The sequence below is a fragment of the Rissa tridactyla genome, chromosome Z (genome assembly GCF_028500815.1).
Source record: "Rissa tridactyla isolate bRisTri1 chromosome Z, bRisTri1.patW.cur.20221130, whole genome shotgun sequence".
Classification (NCBI taxonomy): Eukaryota; Metazoa; Chordata; class Aves; order Charadriiformes; family Laridae; genus Rissa; species Rissa tridactyla.
In genome coordinates this window covers 12464043-12478966 of record NC_071497.1, presented here as the reverse complement: position 1 = coordinate 12478966, position 14924 = coordinate 12464043, and the positions used below count along the sequence as shown (strand labels likewise).

At 38.7% G+C, this 14924-nt stretch overlaps 1 protein-coding gene across 2 annotated transcripts in view; it reads left to right on the top strand.

The window, feature by feature from the left end:
- SVEP1 (sushi, von Willebrand factor type A, EGF and pentraxin domain containing 1) overlaps positions 1-14924 on the top strand; it is a 130927-nt gene that overhangs the window by 8366 nt on the left and 107637 nt on the right. For both annotated transcript variants that reach the window (XM_054187053.1, XM_054187052.1), the window contains exons 2-3: positions 10118-10373; positions 11571-11747. In XM_054187053.1, coding sequence (XP_054043028.1) covers positions 10118-10373; positions 11571-11747 — 433 coding nt within the window. The remainder of the gene's footprint in view (positions 1-10117; positions 10374-11570; positions 11748-14924) is intronic.

Genomic DNA, 14924 nt, shown 5'->3' with positions numbered 1-14924 from the left:
CACCTGTTGGTGATGCTGTGTGGGATATAGTTGAGTGATACAGTGATGAGCTGATACTTTTGACTTTCCCATCTGCTTTGGATAGAGATGCCACATGTGCATTGGGGGCTTTTCAGAAGTAGGAAAACTGTTACAGTGTTTAAGAGAGATTCCAAGGAACTGTGCAAATAGCCAGTATATTTTAGTAATGGTGTGGATTTTACTGAAGTTTTGGAAATCAGTCATCTGAAGTCTGCTTTTCGTTTTTATGAAAGACCCTTTCATTTTGATCCATTCCACTGGTGTTAACATATTCTAGTCTGGCTGATGTTCTCGAGTTGTTGTTATGTGCTAAGCATAAAAACATGAAGGCAAAGAACTGTAACTTTTTGGAAAAAAGAGGGCAACCACAGGAGAACACGCTCCTTTTGGCACAAAGAAGGGTGTTCTATGTCCCCCATTGCTGAGTTGGGCACTACCAGCAAGGAAACTCCTATTACTGGGTAGTTGTTCCTTGTCTTGCCATCATGTACCTATTCCAGCTCATTTCCCTCGGCTACAGGAAGCTGGTCTAATTCTAAACCTTACAAGGTCATATGATCAGAGCATATCTGACATTTTTCATAACTTATAGCTCTGAGAGCTGAGATGGATGTTTCTGCCTGGAAGGATCTGCACTGCATGGTGTACAGTGGCCTTCCTGAACTTTGTTCTGTCAACCAGCCATGAGTGAAGTAAGGAGGAGAGGAGGTTTGGGGATGCAAAGAGAGAGAGGTGTGCCGGCATCCACTGTGTTGCATCTGTGAAGACAGACCTCCATGAGAAGGCACACTCTTTATTTGTAGCATAGTACCACAAACCTTTATCCATTTCCCAGTGTAACATACAGAGGCAGAGGAAAGGTGAGAAACGAGACATTGCTGCAGGAATGAACACGTCTCGCTGATACAATAGCAGAACTAACAGCACAGTGAACAAAACCTTTCATCACTATGGTATCTGGGTGATGTTTTCATAAATGTTTCAGGAATAGAGATTACTTTTCCCAGGAAAACCATTTCTTGTCCTCTTGTCTCAGAGCCTTTGCTGGAGGGGTCTGACAGTAAGTACCCTCAGATCCCCAGTCCTTTAGAGTTAGCACCTTCGTGGAGAAACCAGTCTTATTATATGCTTTGCTCCAGAGACACAAAGACAAACCAGAAAAGCTACTGAGCGATTTTTTCTGAGTAAGAAATAGATTCGAGGCATTCAAATTTTGAAGAAGGCAGGACAAAAGAATCTTTTCTTTTTAATTTTTAATTAATTTCCTAGACTTAGGGGAGGCCTTTCCAGCAAAATACATCTTATTTAGTAGTATTTCCTGACACGAACCTCAGCATTAATATTCTGTATGTAATATATTTTAAATGTTCTGTGACACATTTTTAGCCTTTGTCCTCCAGTTCCACTCGTTACTGGAATTTGAAAGTTAGATTTTGCAGGCAAGACAGAATGTTTGTGGTGCTCAGAATTTTCTAACTGTCCTAGGTGCAGAAATTAAATGTACTTTTGCCTTTAGCAGCAGGTAGGCTCTCTGGGTGACCAGGACCCTGTTCAGCTCTTTGAGCTGCTTCCTTCTCTATGATGTTAATGCAGTCCAAAACAAAAGCTCTTGTTAAAATGATGATGTCCCCTCTGTTTCAGAGTCTCGGGCAACCTCAACCAGGAAGATGAAGAACCTTCCTAAATCTGATCAACAGCCTGTAAAAAGCTTTAGCATTCAGAGCCGTGGTGCTCCACTGGGCTTATGCAGTATAAACAGCAAAGCGGAGTGTCCAATTGTCTGTGCTATTTCTCCCCCAAACACTCCCCCACACCCAGTTAGGCTGGGACAGCTCTTACCAGTGATAACTGTGTGTTCACGTTGCTCAATTCTAGCAGTCCTGGAGCAAAAGAAGATATTCAAAAGATAATCAAGCAGTGACAGCTGGCAGTAGATGGGCCAGGTCATGAATTGTGTCTGTCCTTTTGGAATTAATTATTCTGTTCAGCTTTTTTTCCTGCTTTTTTTAAAATAATGAATGTTTAAAACAATCACAAAAGAAACAAATATTTGGCAGATGCACTAGTCAATAGTGGTGTGAATGCTTGGTCTGAAAATACATGAAGATTAATTACGTATTCAGTAAAATATTTTTGAGTTCTTTTTTTATTACTAGCAAAAGAACAGAGTGGTACCAGAGAAATCAAGTAACATTTTGGTTATATTAATGATGGAAATTGCTCATACCTGAAGAAAGCTAGGATTTTTCATTTTTCAAATCAAAGTGAGATCTATTAGCATGACAGTATTTTGAATATAGCACACAGCAGCAGCATATAAGACCTTCAGCAACTTTTCAAAGTCCTGATAAACATGTTAAAAGGTCATACAGCACCAAGAGATGAGGAAATGGCATATAACATGCCTTGTCTTTTAATGTCCTGTTTAGAACACCTCAGAATGATAGAAGATGAAGGATATGTATGTTAGTTGTTTCCTGGAAACTAAGTACATTCTGTTTGCTCTAATTCAGAGCTCAAAACTGCAAGCCACCGAATTTCAAGTCACCAGATCCAACAGTCGAAGCACTCGTGTGAAACAAGTGTGTAGGTCAAAATTCTGTGTAGTAGCTCCTGTCATTGCAAAGGCAGTGGTGGTTTGGGTTTTTGTTTTTTTTTTTTGAGAGGGCTGGTGGAGGGAAGAAATAGTCTTTATGCAATGTGAAGATGTTTGTCTTAGACGTTGAGCGCATAGCTTTGCTCTCTGAGGTAAGAATGGTTGACTCATTTTTCAAACTGTACAATACGCATGAAATGACACTTTTAAACTGCAATGGTACTTGAAGAATTGAAAATGTAGCACAAGCATTACAGGCATACTCCATGCTGTAGAAAGAGGGAAAAAGGTTGGGTTAATAATAAATGCTAAGAACTGGAAGTCAAATATGTTCTTCTCATATCACAAAGCCACAGAATTACTGAATTGTGGTTGGAAAGGACCTCTGGAGCCCGTCTAGTCCAACACCCCTCCTCAAAGTGGGGTCTACAAGAGCAGGTTGCTCAAGACTGTGTCTGGTTGGGTTTTGAGTATCTCCAAGGATGGAGATCCCACAAAGCCTCTCTGGGAAACCTACTTCAATGGCTGATCACCCTTTTAGTAGAAATGTTGTATCCTCCATTTATTTCCATTTGTATACAAACTGTTCTTCAGTTTGTGCCTCTTGGCTCATGCTACCAATTGGAAGGGTCTGGATCCATCTTCTTTACTCCCCACCTCATTAAGTATTTATCTACCTGTGTAAGAGGATCTCAAGCCTTCTTTTCTGCAGGCTGAACAATACTAGTTCTGTCAGTCTTTCCTCAGATGACATGTCCTTACATTTCCTCACCATGAGCATGCCTGGCTTTTTTACCTGTGTGCTTTGATCCATAGAGTGAGGATATCTGACTCAGTTGGGAGACTGACTCAGGTCGTACCTGCCAGTTACTTAGATAAGTAACTCTTATGTAAGAGTGGTGGCTAGGCAAAAAAACCCCCCAATTTACTTAGGATTCTTACACTTTGATATTGTCAAGAGATTGGAAAGTCATTCTAAATCATGCAAAAAACACATGTAAGTTGGAAAAGCATAAAAGAGAAGTGGAAGATGACTAACTGCAGAGAGAGTGACACTGTGGAAAGAAGAGATGAAGGTTGAAGATGAAGGGGATGAGAGGGATAGGAAAGGTGAAAAGATACATGCATAGATAAGGGCGTGATTTTGATTATATTGTTGCATAAATTAATCATGAGAAAATAATCTGTAGAGCCAGTACATTATTTAACTGAAGTGAAAGTCATTGTAATACAAGGCTAGACCAGCATGAAGTCACTGTAGCTTAAATAACCTTTCTTTTTTTCTTATTTTTAAAATTTTGGTTGTTATCTTCAACAGCCTATTACTTGTAGCACTATTTAACTACCCAGATTAATCCTATACATATATATTTTCCCTGAATTATGAGTGCAGTTCCTGCTAGGGGAGTATTCAAGGAAAGCTTTTATTTTAGTTAATTCTCGATTCTCTAGATCTCATGTAGCAGTGCAGAAGAAGGTGGTGAAAGTTAACAATTGGAAACCAAAACCTCTGTTTTTGGAACTGTGGAACTAATATCTTTTAGTTCCTCTCCTGAAAGGAGCAACAAACCGTGAAGAGGAGATAAGATTTTTTGAGTGGAACACTCAAAGCATGAAGTAGCAAAGAGTGAAAGTAGCAGTGTTCAGTGACCAAAAGAAAAGGTGGTGAAATCAGACCTTTGCTGTTTCAGAGAAAAGGCAGAGGAGGTATAGCCAGCTCTTTTATGTAGAGGAATAACATTTGTATCATGATTAGGGGAACAATATTTGTCATGCCATAGGTTTGCATTATTTATGTGAGATAACCAGCTTCCTTAGGGTTGCTCAGGATTCAGTAATAAGATGCCTCAACTCCACCAAAAGCTATGGTTGACCCCAGTACTGACTTTTTTTTTTTAATTTCAAGAATATTTATTTACATAAAATTTCCTGCCAGATTTGGACTTTTTTACCTGCAGAAAGGATGAAAGCAAAGGAACCTCGAAACAAAGGGTGAACTTCGCAGGATTTAATGTTGCGATTTCTCTTTGTTAATGACATGCAGATCCCCTTCTGAAGCCATCCGTGAGAAATGAAGACATACTGTTTTAATATTCTGCTGAATATATAGGTCAAATCTGTGCAGTGTTTTCTGTAATAAAGTATAATTTATTCATTTTAATATAGATTTCATAGTTACTGTGTTGTATTATATATAGTTATATTAATTCTGTAATATTATAAAATGGGAATTATTTATTTTATAGGGAATAAGGGATCCTCTGGGAAAAAGAATCATCTTGTTCTATTCAGAACTCATCCCATGGTGTGTAGGTTTTAGGAAATTCCTAGGGTAAAAACAAATTCAGTGTAAGTGGTCTACTGTCATAGCAGAGCTGAATGGCTTTTTAATGGAGGGCTTTCTGTTTTGCTTCTGAGGTGCAGTGATGGTTCTTCCTGACCTATGACAAATAACATTTCCTTTGTAGCCCTTAGGTAGCGTATTCCCTACAAGGTATACAAGTAGCAGTGTGATTTTTGTGATGAATGCTTGGATAATGTTATTTTGAAAGCTGGGTTCCAACTTAAACCTTTTAAGGCAAGCTTCTCCTGGCAAGGATCCTGTGGCTGTCTGATGTTATCTAAGGCTTAGTTTGTAAAGTGAGACAGATTAACCCATTTCAGTTTGTTTCCCTTTAGACAGATATGTTAATAGCCCATTCTGTATGGCCAGAACCTTCTTTAAAAGCAAAACACTGAGTAAGGACAGAAATTAGGCCCATGATCACGTGTTTATTAAATGCAGAACACGTAATCAAGCCAGTAACAAAGAACCTTTGACAATGTCATTGCTGCGGCTGTCAAATGGCTGAAGAAGTCTTTGGTTTTGGGGCTACGCATCCCCTGATTTTGTATTAAAAATTCAACATTAGAAACACAGAAGTTAGAGGTTTAGCTGTTTTTGTGACTATACAGGTAGGATTTCATTTTGCCTTGTAGTAGTGAATTTCTAGAGGAGTATTTTGTAAATTTCTAGAGGAGTATTTTGTACGACAGCTTTTCTGTTGCACAAGACTTCATTTTTTAATTCTTAAGGATTGTTATTGGCACAAAGAAAATGGTGAGTCTGCCAGATATTTGTACACACTAAACAGAGATTGAATACAATACAGATGGTAATAACTTCTTGCTAATGTGAAAAGAATGTTTTGTTTAAGATCTGGAAGGATTGCTGAAACTGACTGATCTATCACTCCTGTGAAAGAAGTGTAGACAAGAAAATAGGTACTGAAGCAGTCAAATACAAGGTGTTTCTAGTGGCCCCATGCATGTCTTTGCAATCATCGAAAGCATTAATTGTCTTGTTTTGTTTGTACTTATCCCTTATAATTAATTTATAGTAGTGACCAAATGGGTTGTGTTCTCAATTAAACAGGTCATTCAGCACCTTATTTTGAATTATGGCTGGTGCTTAGTTTCATTTGATGGTAAAATCAGAAGCAGATGTGGATATTCATACCAAAGAAACAGGTTCTCAGGGTCCTTTTAACTTCCGAGTAATGTTTAGTGGGCTTTTAAGCTTTATTTATTGAAGAACCTGACAATTTATGAAAAGAGTGCAGAGACTTGTCATGAAAAAACAATAACCTTTACATAAATACAGTCCATGAAGTTGATGGGGACTGGTTAAATACACGGAACCACATCTGTGTGTGCTTACAAGTTTAGGGGTTAAGTGAACAAACATTTTAAAATACATGAAATTTCTGTTGGGAAAAAAAAATAGCTTTCAAAAGGGCTTTCTGGAGAGGGAAAGAGAGAGGTGTCTCAGAACAGAGGAATGTGAAACAGGGTTAAAGGAGACAAAAATGATGTGAAATGCCACACAAATACTGGAGAGAAGAGGCAGAGCAATGCAGGCTGGCACTTGGACTGTCAGCAGCTCTGGGTGGTGGCCTATCCATTATGTCGCTGTGCTTTCACAGAAAGAAGCAAAACACTAACTGGATGGCCAGACATATACAAATGATTTTAAAATAGACTTACATCTCTTCCCCCCCCCTCCTTAAATGTTGAATGAGTCTTTCTTTCCCTTGTTCGTTTCCTCTGCTGTTATACAGCAGGGATTCTGTGTCTAGAGTTACAGCTGCAAGACATGAGGGCCAAGATGTTTGGTGGCTTTGTTTTGTTTTGATTTCTACGGGCAATATGTAGCAATCCTGTGTGTTCATCTGTCTGCTTCCCTGCTCAGATCCACTGGTGCCTGAGTATTTGAGTCTGTCAGGCACCAGGAACAGAGGTACCTGACAGAGAGTACTTCGTGCTCGCTTACCCCTTAGCTCAATATGTGTCTGTGCGTGACAGAAGTGCTGCCCCAAAGAGGAGGTGGCCCTCTCGGATGCAGAGGACAGAAAAGCTCTGTTGGCTGCTTGCCTTATCTCAGGCTTGTGTAGCTAAGGGGTATTTGCCCCTCAAAAAATGTTCTTTTCCTGACACTTCCCACTCACTTTAATCGATGATCCATGTTTTTTAAGAGGGCTTGGTAAGCTATTGTTCATGGCACCAACAGCCAGGGAACCTTTCTTGGAAAGACATGGAGGGTTTGTGTACTCTGCACAGCAGTTTCAGAAGTCATTGGTGGCAGTCTAGTTTTGTAAAACAGAGATCCCTACTAATTTACTAATCAGAATTAAATTGTCCTTTCTGAGATCCATGTTGTCCTGGCTAGACTACTGGAGCTCAAGGTAGTTTGTTCATTGGCCATGCAGACGTGTACCTGTATTGGGGGAAAAATACGGAGGTTTGATTGCTACCTATTGTATCACTTGCTGAAAAACTAGGGCAATGTGTAATGCCGCCCACTACCTTCATCTGCAAAGTTTGTGCAGCTTTGTGCTACGCACAGAAAGAAACATTGCTGAAAGGATATTACTGAAATTGCAAAGCCATGTCCTGCCAAAATTGAGCTTTGTTACCCTTTCTATGCATGTCATGACATAATCGTGAGTTGAAATCGTACTCTGCTAGAGCGAGCTGCTTGCAGGTGGGATCTTCAGAGAATTGCACTGGCGATCTCCATTATGTCTCTTAAGTCTGTGCAAGTTGTGGTTTCTTTCTCAGTTACATAAGTTCCACAACTTGCATATATTTGGGGCCTATTATCCCACCTTTATTATAAATGTGATTTGCAGATTGAAAGTTCCTTCTGCAAAGCTCAGAGATGCTACAGTTGCAAAAAACAAATAAGTATGAATGGAACATATGTTTTTCCTCATCATGTTTTTTGAAATAAAAGCCAGTTTCACTGAAACAGCTTGAGACAAACATCCTGAGTGGAAAATTTCATCCTGAATACTTAAGAAGTTGGATAGACGTTTAAGTTGCTTGCATTCAATTTTAAAATAGCACGGTTAATGCTAAATATGTTAAATATATGCATTAATCATAAATAGCACTACCCTTTCTGCCTGCAATGCCACTTGTCTTAGAATATCCATTTCAGAATGCATTTTGAAATGAGGCATTTGGGTTTTTTCCTACTATTTGTCTTCATATTGTCTTTTGCCTTGTCTTTATCTTCCTGATTCTTTTCATTCTATTTTTCCGCTTCATTCTGGTTTTTCACTTCATTCTGGTTTTCCACTTATGGTGTAAATGACATGAGGAACAATAGGTTTGGTTTATGAAGGGTATTTGTGTCTGCAAGAGAATTTGGTTTCACTCCCTTTGGGTTTTGCATACAAGTATTAATAAAATGAAGCCCAACAGCAACACATTGCTTGGCAGTCTTTCAGACCATGGTGCCAATGGTCTGTGCTTTGATTTATGGTGTGCGTGCTCATTTTTGTTTATTATCTACCTGAAATGAATGAATTGCCAAATCAAAATCAAATTGTTCTGAAATATGGCCTGGGTTACTGAGAAAGGTTATGAAATCTCTGCAGGTTCTTTGGACTGGCCTAACTTGTAAGCTTTTGATTGAGCTTAAAGTGAGACAATTTTACTCTCTGAGTCTTACTTTAAGATTTTGTAGTAAAACTGCTCAACTCAGTTAATCAGTTTTTGGAATTCATGTTTGTTAAAGGTGACTTAAATACATTTACTAGTCATCATACAATGGCATGATTTTTGGAGTATCAAAGGTCTGTCAAATGTGGTCTGTTGTAGCATGGTACAATCTATTATTGAAATAAACATGTTAGTAATTTCCATGTTACCAAGTTGAAAATCTGCATCTAATTCCTTCTACTTAAGTCCACAGGGGAAGGAGAAAGTACACCTTCGCCATCCCTTGCCTTAGGGCTGCAGACAGCACCTGGCCGCCAAGAGGATATTGGTGGTGGTCCCGTATCTACTCACAGTCTGACAGACTGTGGCTAATTCTGAGAGTGGTAACTCCATAGGGTGGTTTCTAGCCCACAGCACATTAACAATGCATTTTCGAGGTGCTCTGCCTGTCGACCAAGAACAAATGTAAATAGCACTAGTGCACTTTTACACTGAAAGGATGAAATGGGCAGGAATCTGTGGGGCATGTCCTCACTCAGGCACTACTGAGTATTGTCACAAATGCTGTGTATGAAGTATTAGAAAGAATGATCCTTAAAGCTCTTGGTGGAAGCAGGGTAGAAGGGATTACGGGCAGTTTTTGAAGCCATGATGGACAAGCTAAAGTGGTCTTGGCAGACTGTTCTAAGGGAGAAAAGTACTATTCGTCAGGGACAAATGAGGAATGCTATGCTGAGGTTGAAATAACCAACAATCCAAATGCTTGTTGGGAGAAGAGTAACAATTTTTCCAATAGGTCTGTAGATTTTTTTGAGCAAAATAATCCCTAATAAAATGTTTTTTGTTCTTAGTTACGCCTTACAAACTGTAGAGGATTTGCCCATAAGTTACATACTGAAAGCCATGATAATGAGAGCGGGTGTGCTACCATTTGCAGCACATTTGCAGCACATTTTCATAGTGGGGTTTGGTGAGTTTTCACTTACCTGAATGGTCAAAGATATTTGGAATCGAATTGCATTCATGTGCTGAATGTAAAAACAACATGGACCAAGCTGGAAGCTGATATGCATCCACATCACTGCCATGATTCTGAGACAGTTAGTAGCATCTGAACTTTGGTCCCATGGGTCTTGCATTAGATTTTCAATGTTTGTATTACCTATTCAAACTGCAGTCTGAACGTAGTTGCCAAAGCACTGGTCAGGATCATTGCTGTCTGACACATGGGTGACTTTATCGGTCAGTGTGAAAAGTGTCTTATTGCAGATCGTGTCATGATTTCTGTAATTGTGCAGACTGTGTCCATCTGAAGTGTGACGCAGTGTTTGGCTTTGTCTAACCACAGGCCCTACTTGCAGATGGTTGATCTTAATTATAGTGAGAGGTCTTGCAAGGACTTAATCTAGATGTATAATTCAAATAAAAGGAGCCACATCATGGAGGAAGTAGTGTACAGATCAACTGCTACTAACCCTTTGCTGAGGCATGCAATTTCATTTTCTCTTGCAGCAAATATTACGGCATGCCCGTGGAAATGCCACAAAGGTGATATTTCTCATTACTGATGGATATTCCAATGGGGGAGACCCAAGACCCATTGCAGCATCCTTGCGTGAATTCGGAGTGGAGATCTTCACTTTCGGGATATGGCAGGGGAATATCCGAGAACTGAATGACATGGCATCCCATCCGAAAGAAGACCACTGTTACCTTCTTCACAGTTTTACCGAGTTTGAAGCTCTGGCACGCAGGGCTCTTCATGAAGGTATTAATGTACTAAACTCAGAAGTCTACAGAGAGCAGAGAGTTCTGAATAGAAAGATCTCCATAACTGTCTTGTAACTACATTTCATATAGTGTTGATTCCTTTTTTTTTTTCCCTTTCCCCTCTAACTTTCTAGCAAAGGTGTTAATTCCTCAGGTAAAAGGATAAACTATTTGTTTGACTAACTTATCATCAACGACATGTGAGCCAAATTCTCCTCCTTGGGATATACATACTTAGATCCATTCAACTCTTTATTTTGCCCACGAAGAACAGACTATGGTCTTGGCCCAGTGTAACTTTTGCTTGAATAGATGAACCTTGTAGTCAAACAGTGGTTGTCCAAAAGAGACACCTAGTACACACTTTAGGACTAGCGTTAATATGTGTTGGTATTTTATACAGCAACAAAAGCTAGCCTGCTCAGAACTGACTTAGATCACTGTGTATAAGAGTAAATATGATTGATGCTTATGACCTTATACATTCAGTAAAACTGGAAAGAGCAAGGGGTGGAAAGAGAGTTTGGATTGTGCTTTTATCCTTTTTTAATCTACTGTATTCTTAGAAAAAATTTCTTCTTGAAAAGTAAAGAAAGTTTAGACTAACAAGTGAGAACACATGATTAGACCTTCGTTTGTAAGCCAGTGCTTCTTGACTGAGGCTTAGAACATGCATCAGACTATCCATTAGCATTTATTTCTTACATTTAATTTTTAAAATCATGCTACTTTTACATAAGTAGTGTGTTTTGCCACCATTCTGTTTGTTCCAGGTAAGGTTTAATTGGTCTACGTGAATGTGCCAAAGGAAAGGTATTCTTTTGTTAATATGACCAACTGGTTATACGTGTCGTGACCAAATGCTCTCCTGATGCTAAAGATGGCATCCACCAAAGCTGGCAAAAGCTGTCTCAGCGGCTTCTGTTGGGAACAAGACTGTATTTTGGCAGTCATGCAGCTTCAAATGAAGCTGAGTGAGAAAATGTGAGGATCTTTGTGTCATGGATTCTTTTTCAAGAATAAGAACACCGTTGTGTTTTTTTTAATGTATTGAGTGTAGCAAGGCTCTGCTTCATGCTGCCATCACTGCTGCTTAGAACTGGAGCCTAAGAAACATTTCATTAGTGACAGAATGTGAGGTTGTGGGGGGACTTTTGTTTGGATTTCTTTTGTTAATAAATTGGTACTATTTCAGACCTGCCCTCTGGCAGCTATATCCAAGAAGATATATCGCACTGTTCATATCTCTGTGAGGCAAATGAAAACTGCTGCGACATCATGGCAAGCTGCAAATGCGGCACTCACACTGGCCAGTTTGAGTGCATCTGTGAAAAAGGATACTATGGGAAAGGACTACAACATGAATGCACAGGTGAGTCTCATGTTTCAGTGCTTGGGTTTCTCTATATGCCCCGAATACATGGCTAATCTAGTTGAGAGCAAAAAGCTGTATTTGGGATTATGGCTATGAACCTGGGTCAGAGTGCATTTGAGGCTGTTGTAAAACTCTCTCTGGCTGAAGACATAGAATAGGTCTAGCAGTCAGGCTCACCCCGTACCTTGTCTTCAGCAGCAGCCCAAAGAGATGCACAGAAAAGAGGTAAGAATAGGGCAAATGTCCTCACACAGTAAAACTTCCCCAAAACACAGCTCACCAGCAATTTGTGACTAGAGTTTACCAAGTCTGAGGTAATGTATTTTGCACTCAAATGCTCATAGTAAATTTTTCCTTCATGAATTTTGCTGATTGCTTTTTGAACTTTCATTAACTTTCCTGTTTAGAGAGGGGCTGTATATTTGGATAAATCCTTGCTGAAACTTAGTCAAATGTTCTTTAATTCTTGCATGTTGACTTTCAGTTACTAAAGAGGAAGAAGGCATCTGAGTCACTAAACAGAAACTTGTCATCACATTCTGCTAAGATTGTTGTTGTTACTGTTTTTTGGACAAGTCCTTTTACTAGTATGCATTCAAAGTCTACAGTTAAAATAACAATTTACATTTCTTTATTGTCAGAGAAGGTATGCAGGTTTTATCCAACCTCATTGATTTTTCTAAGAAAAAAGTTTCAAAATTGTTGGAGCATATCTGAACTGTGCTATATTTGTTTTGTGAGCTGGACAAAAGGAGCACTTATAATCAAATATTTCTCAACTAGAAACAAAATGCAGTATTTATATTGATTCTCATATTCTTACTTACATTCTGTGTATCACAGTTCTCATGAGATGTTTCCTGATGAGATGTGGACTAAGAGTGGTTGATATATGGATCATGGTTGTATATCAGTTTATGATGAGGGCCATGCTGCCTTTTTAAATGTTATTTTCATTACACATAGAGAATATCTTGATATAACTCGTGGGAGTTGGTAGTTCTCAGAGAATAGACGCAGGCAGATTTGTGACTAGAAGCTAAAGAATTCCTTCAAGGGAAGGTTTAACAGAGACTGTGATGGCTGTATGCCTGCACAAGGAGGATTATAATGATACATGGATGGATCCAGACTATACATAAGCACATGATGGGGGGTGTTGTCTGTCACCAGTGCAAGATACTGGTGACTGAGATACCCCAGTATTTGTGTTGGAAGTTGATCAGTTGTATTATGCTCCCTGTGGGTTACCACCTTGTGATTCACCTTGTGCCTCTGGAGCATTTTTCCTTTGTTCTGTATTAAGAGAAGTAGGTAAGCAGAAATTCATTGGGTTTTGAGTGTAATATTAAGTAGAGGAATGTAGTTAGAATCAATGTCAACGCTGGTACATTGGGTCAGAGTCCTGTTCTATGTAAGTGGGTGCAGCTTCCTTGTGTGCTCAACTAACTCTAAACAAAGATACACTATTCCATTTAGCTTATTTTCCATTGTAACTCTAAATTGTTTCAGAAAAAATAAAATTTTCATCTTAATTTTTTTTTTGTCATTCAATTCAATTTCCTCCACCTCGAGTGCCCTAGTAAACTATTGAACAAAATAACACAGCATTTCTGCCTCTATCAATAGCTTGTAGCATTAAATATTGCTTTGATCTGTTCCTAAAGATAGCGGGCCTATCATTTTTTACTTAGTCTTTCTACATGAAAGGATCTTTTGATGGGGTAAGCATACCTTTTAAGTGCCACCAAAAATGATAAAAGTCTGATTTCTTTAAATGGGTACTTCACAGCTCTAGAGGAAAGTTTCATTTTGACATCATCATCAGGTGCTTGTAAAATAAGTTTTTGAAGGGGTTGGTGTTAGATACACTTCAAATAAGCTGGTGATTGCAGCCATCTGTCGTATATGTGAAGATAATTGAAGATGCATACACATACATTTTAGGGAGAATTTGACCTGAGTAACTCAAGCCTGTTCTTTAAAATGCTTCTGCTCTGCTCAACTATTGTATTCTTCTTTAAGACAGACAGAGACAAAAGGCAACATGTGTTCTATAAAGGAAAAACAGAAGATTTTGAAATCATTTATTCTGAAAAGAATTCCAACCTTTTTTTTTTTTAACATTTCCCAGCTGAGCATGGCTGTGGATTTGTAAAGCATAAGGAATCTTAAGAATGCATCTTAACTTTTCTTCAGTGTATAATATTGCAGGAGGACTTTTGGCAAGTTTACAGTGACAGGACTTATATTTTAATTGGACTACTTTTAGTTTGTGATTGGTTACACTTGCAGGTACTCTACTAGCCTACATTTACGTAATACACTAAGGCTTTTTTAAAAAAGTTTTCATTAAGATGGGAGATTGTTCTTCTGCAAAGTATCTGTTCTTTTACTATTTTAGCTGCTTTCTGTGGTTATTTTCTGTATGCTCTTGTGCTTATGCATTATACCACCTTACTGTTTTTTATGGTTTTAAAAGTGAGGTATCAGAATAACTATGTAAAAATTGTATAGTTCTTTCCTAATTACCTGAAAACACTCTCTAGAAAGCTTCTGTAAAATAAAATAGCAGCCACATGCTTTGTGCTGAAGAGCAGAAATTGGCTTCAGTGTCCCCCTCCTGTTCTTTGTAATATTGTTGATGATGTGCCACAGAAAGAAGAACAGACTGACTGTTCTCTACTTTAAAAAGCAAACCAAACAAAAGCTTCTTGGCCCACACTAGCAGCCTCATGCAGCCAGAGACATTCGTGACAACTGTGACAAAAGAAGGGAGAAAGAGGAAGAACAGAGGCAGTATTATAACCAGTCCCAAGTATTGTAGAGCACATAAACACCTCCTCTTCAATAATGCTGCACTTTTTTTTTCTTCTTCCTTTCTTGATTACAAATGTTGAGTTTCAAACCAGAGACAACCAAACAAAAATACAGAAGTCAGCAAAAATAAATCTGTGATTTCCGCTATCTAAGACTAGGGCTTCTGTTCCACCAATAAAAAGGTGGGTGTTCAAGTCAACTGCTTCTTCCACAGAAAAGTAAAACAAATGTCCATATCTCCATTTGCATCTTCTTCTCTGTCTTAGGAAGTTAGGGAATATGTCTTTAACACAGCCTTTTCACACTTTTTTTTTCATCAAGACTCTCCAGAGAAAGTACTTTTTTAAATGGGCT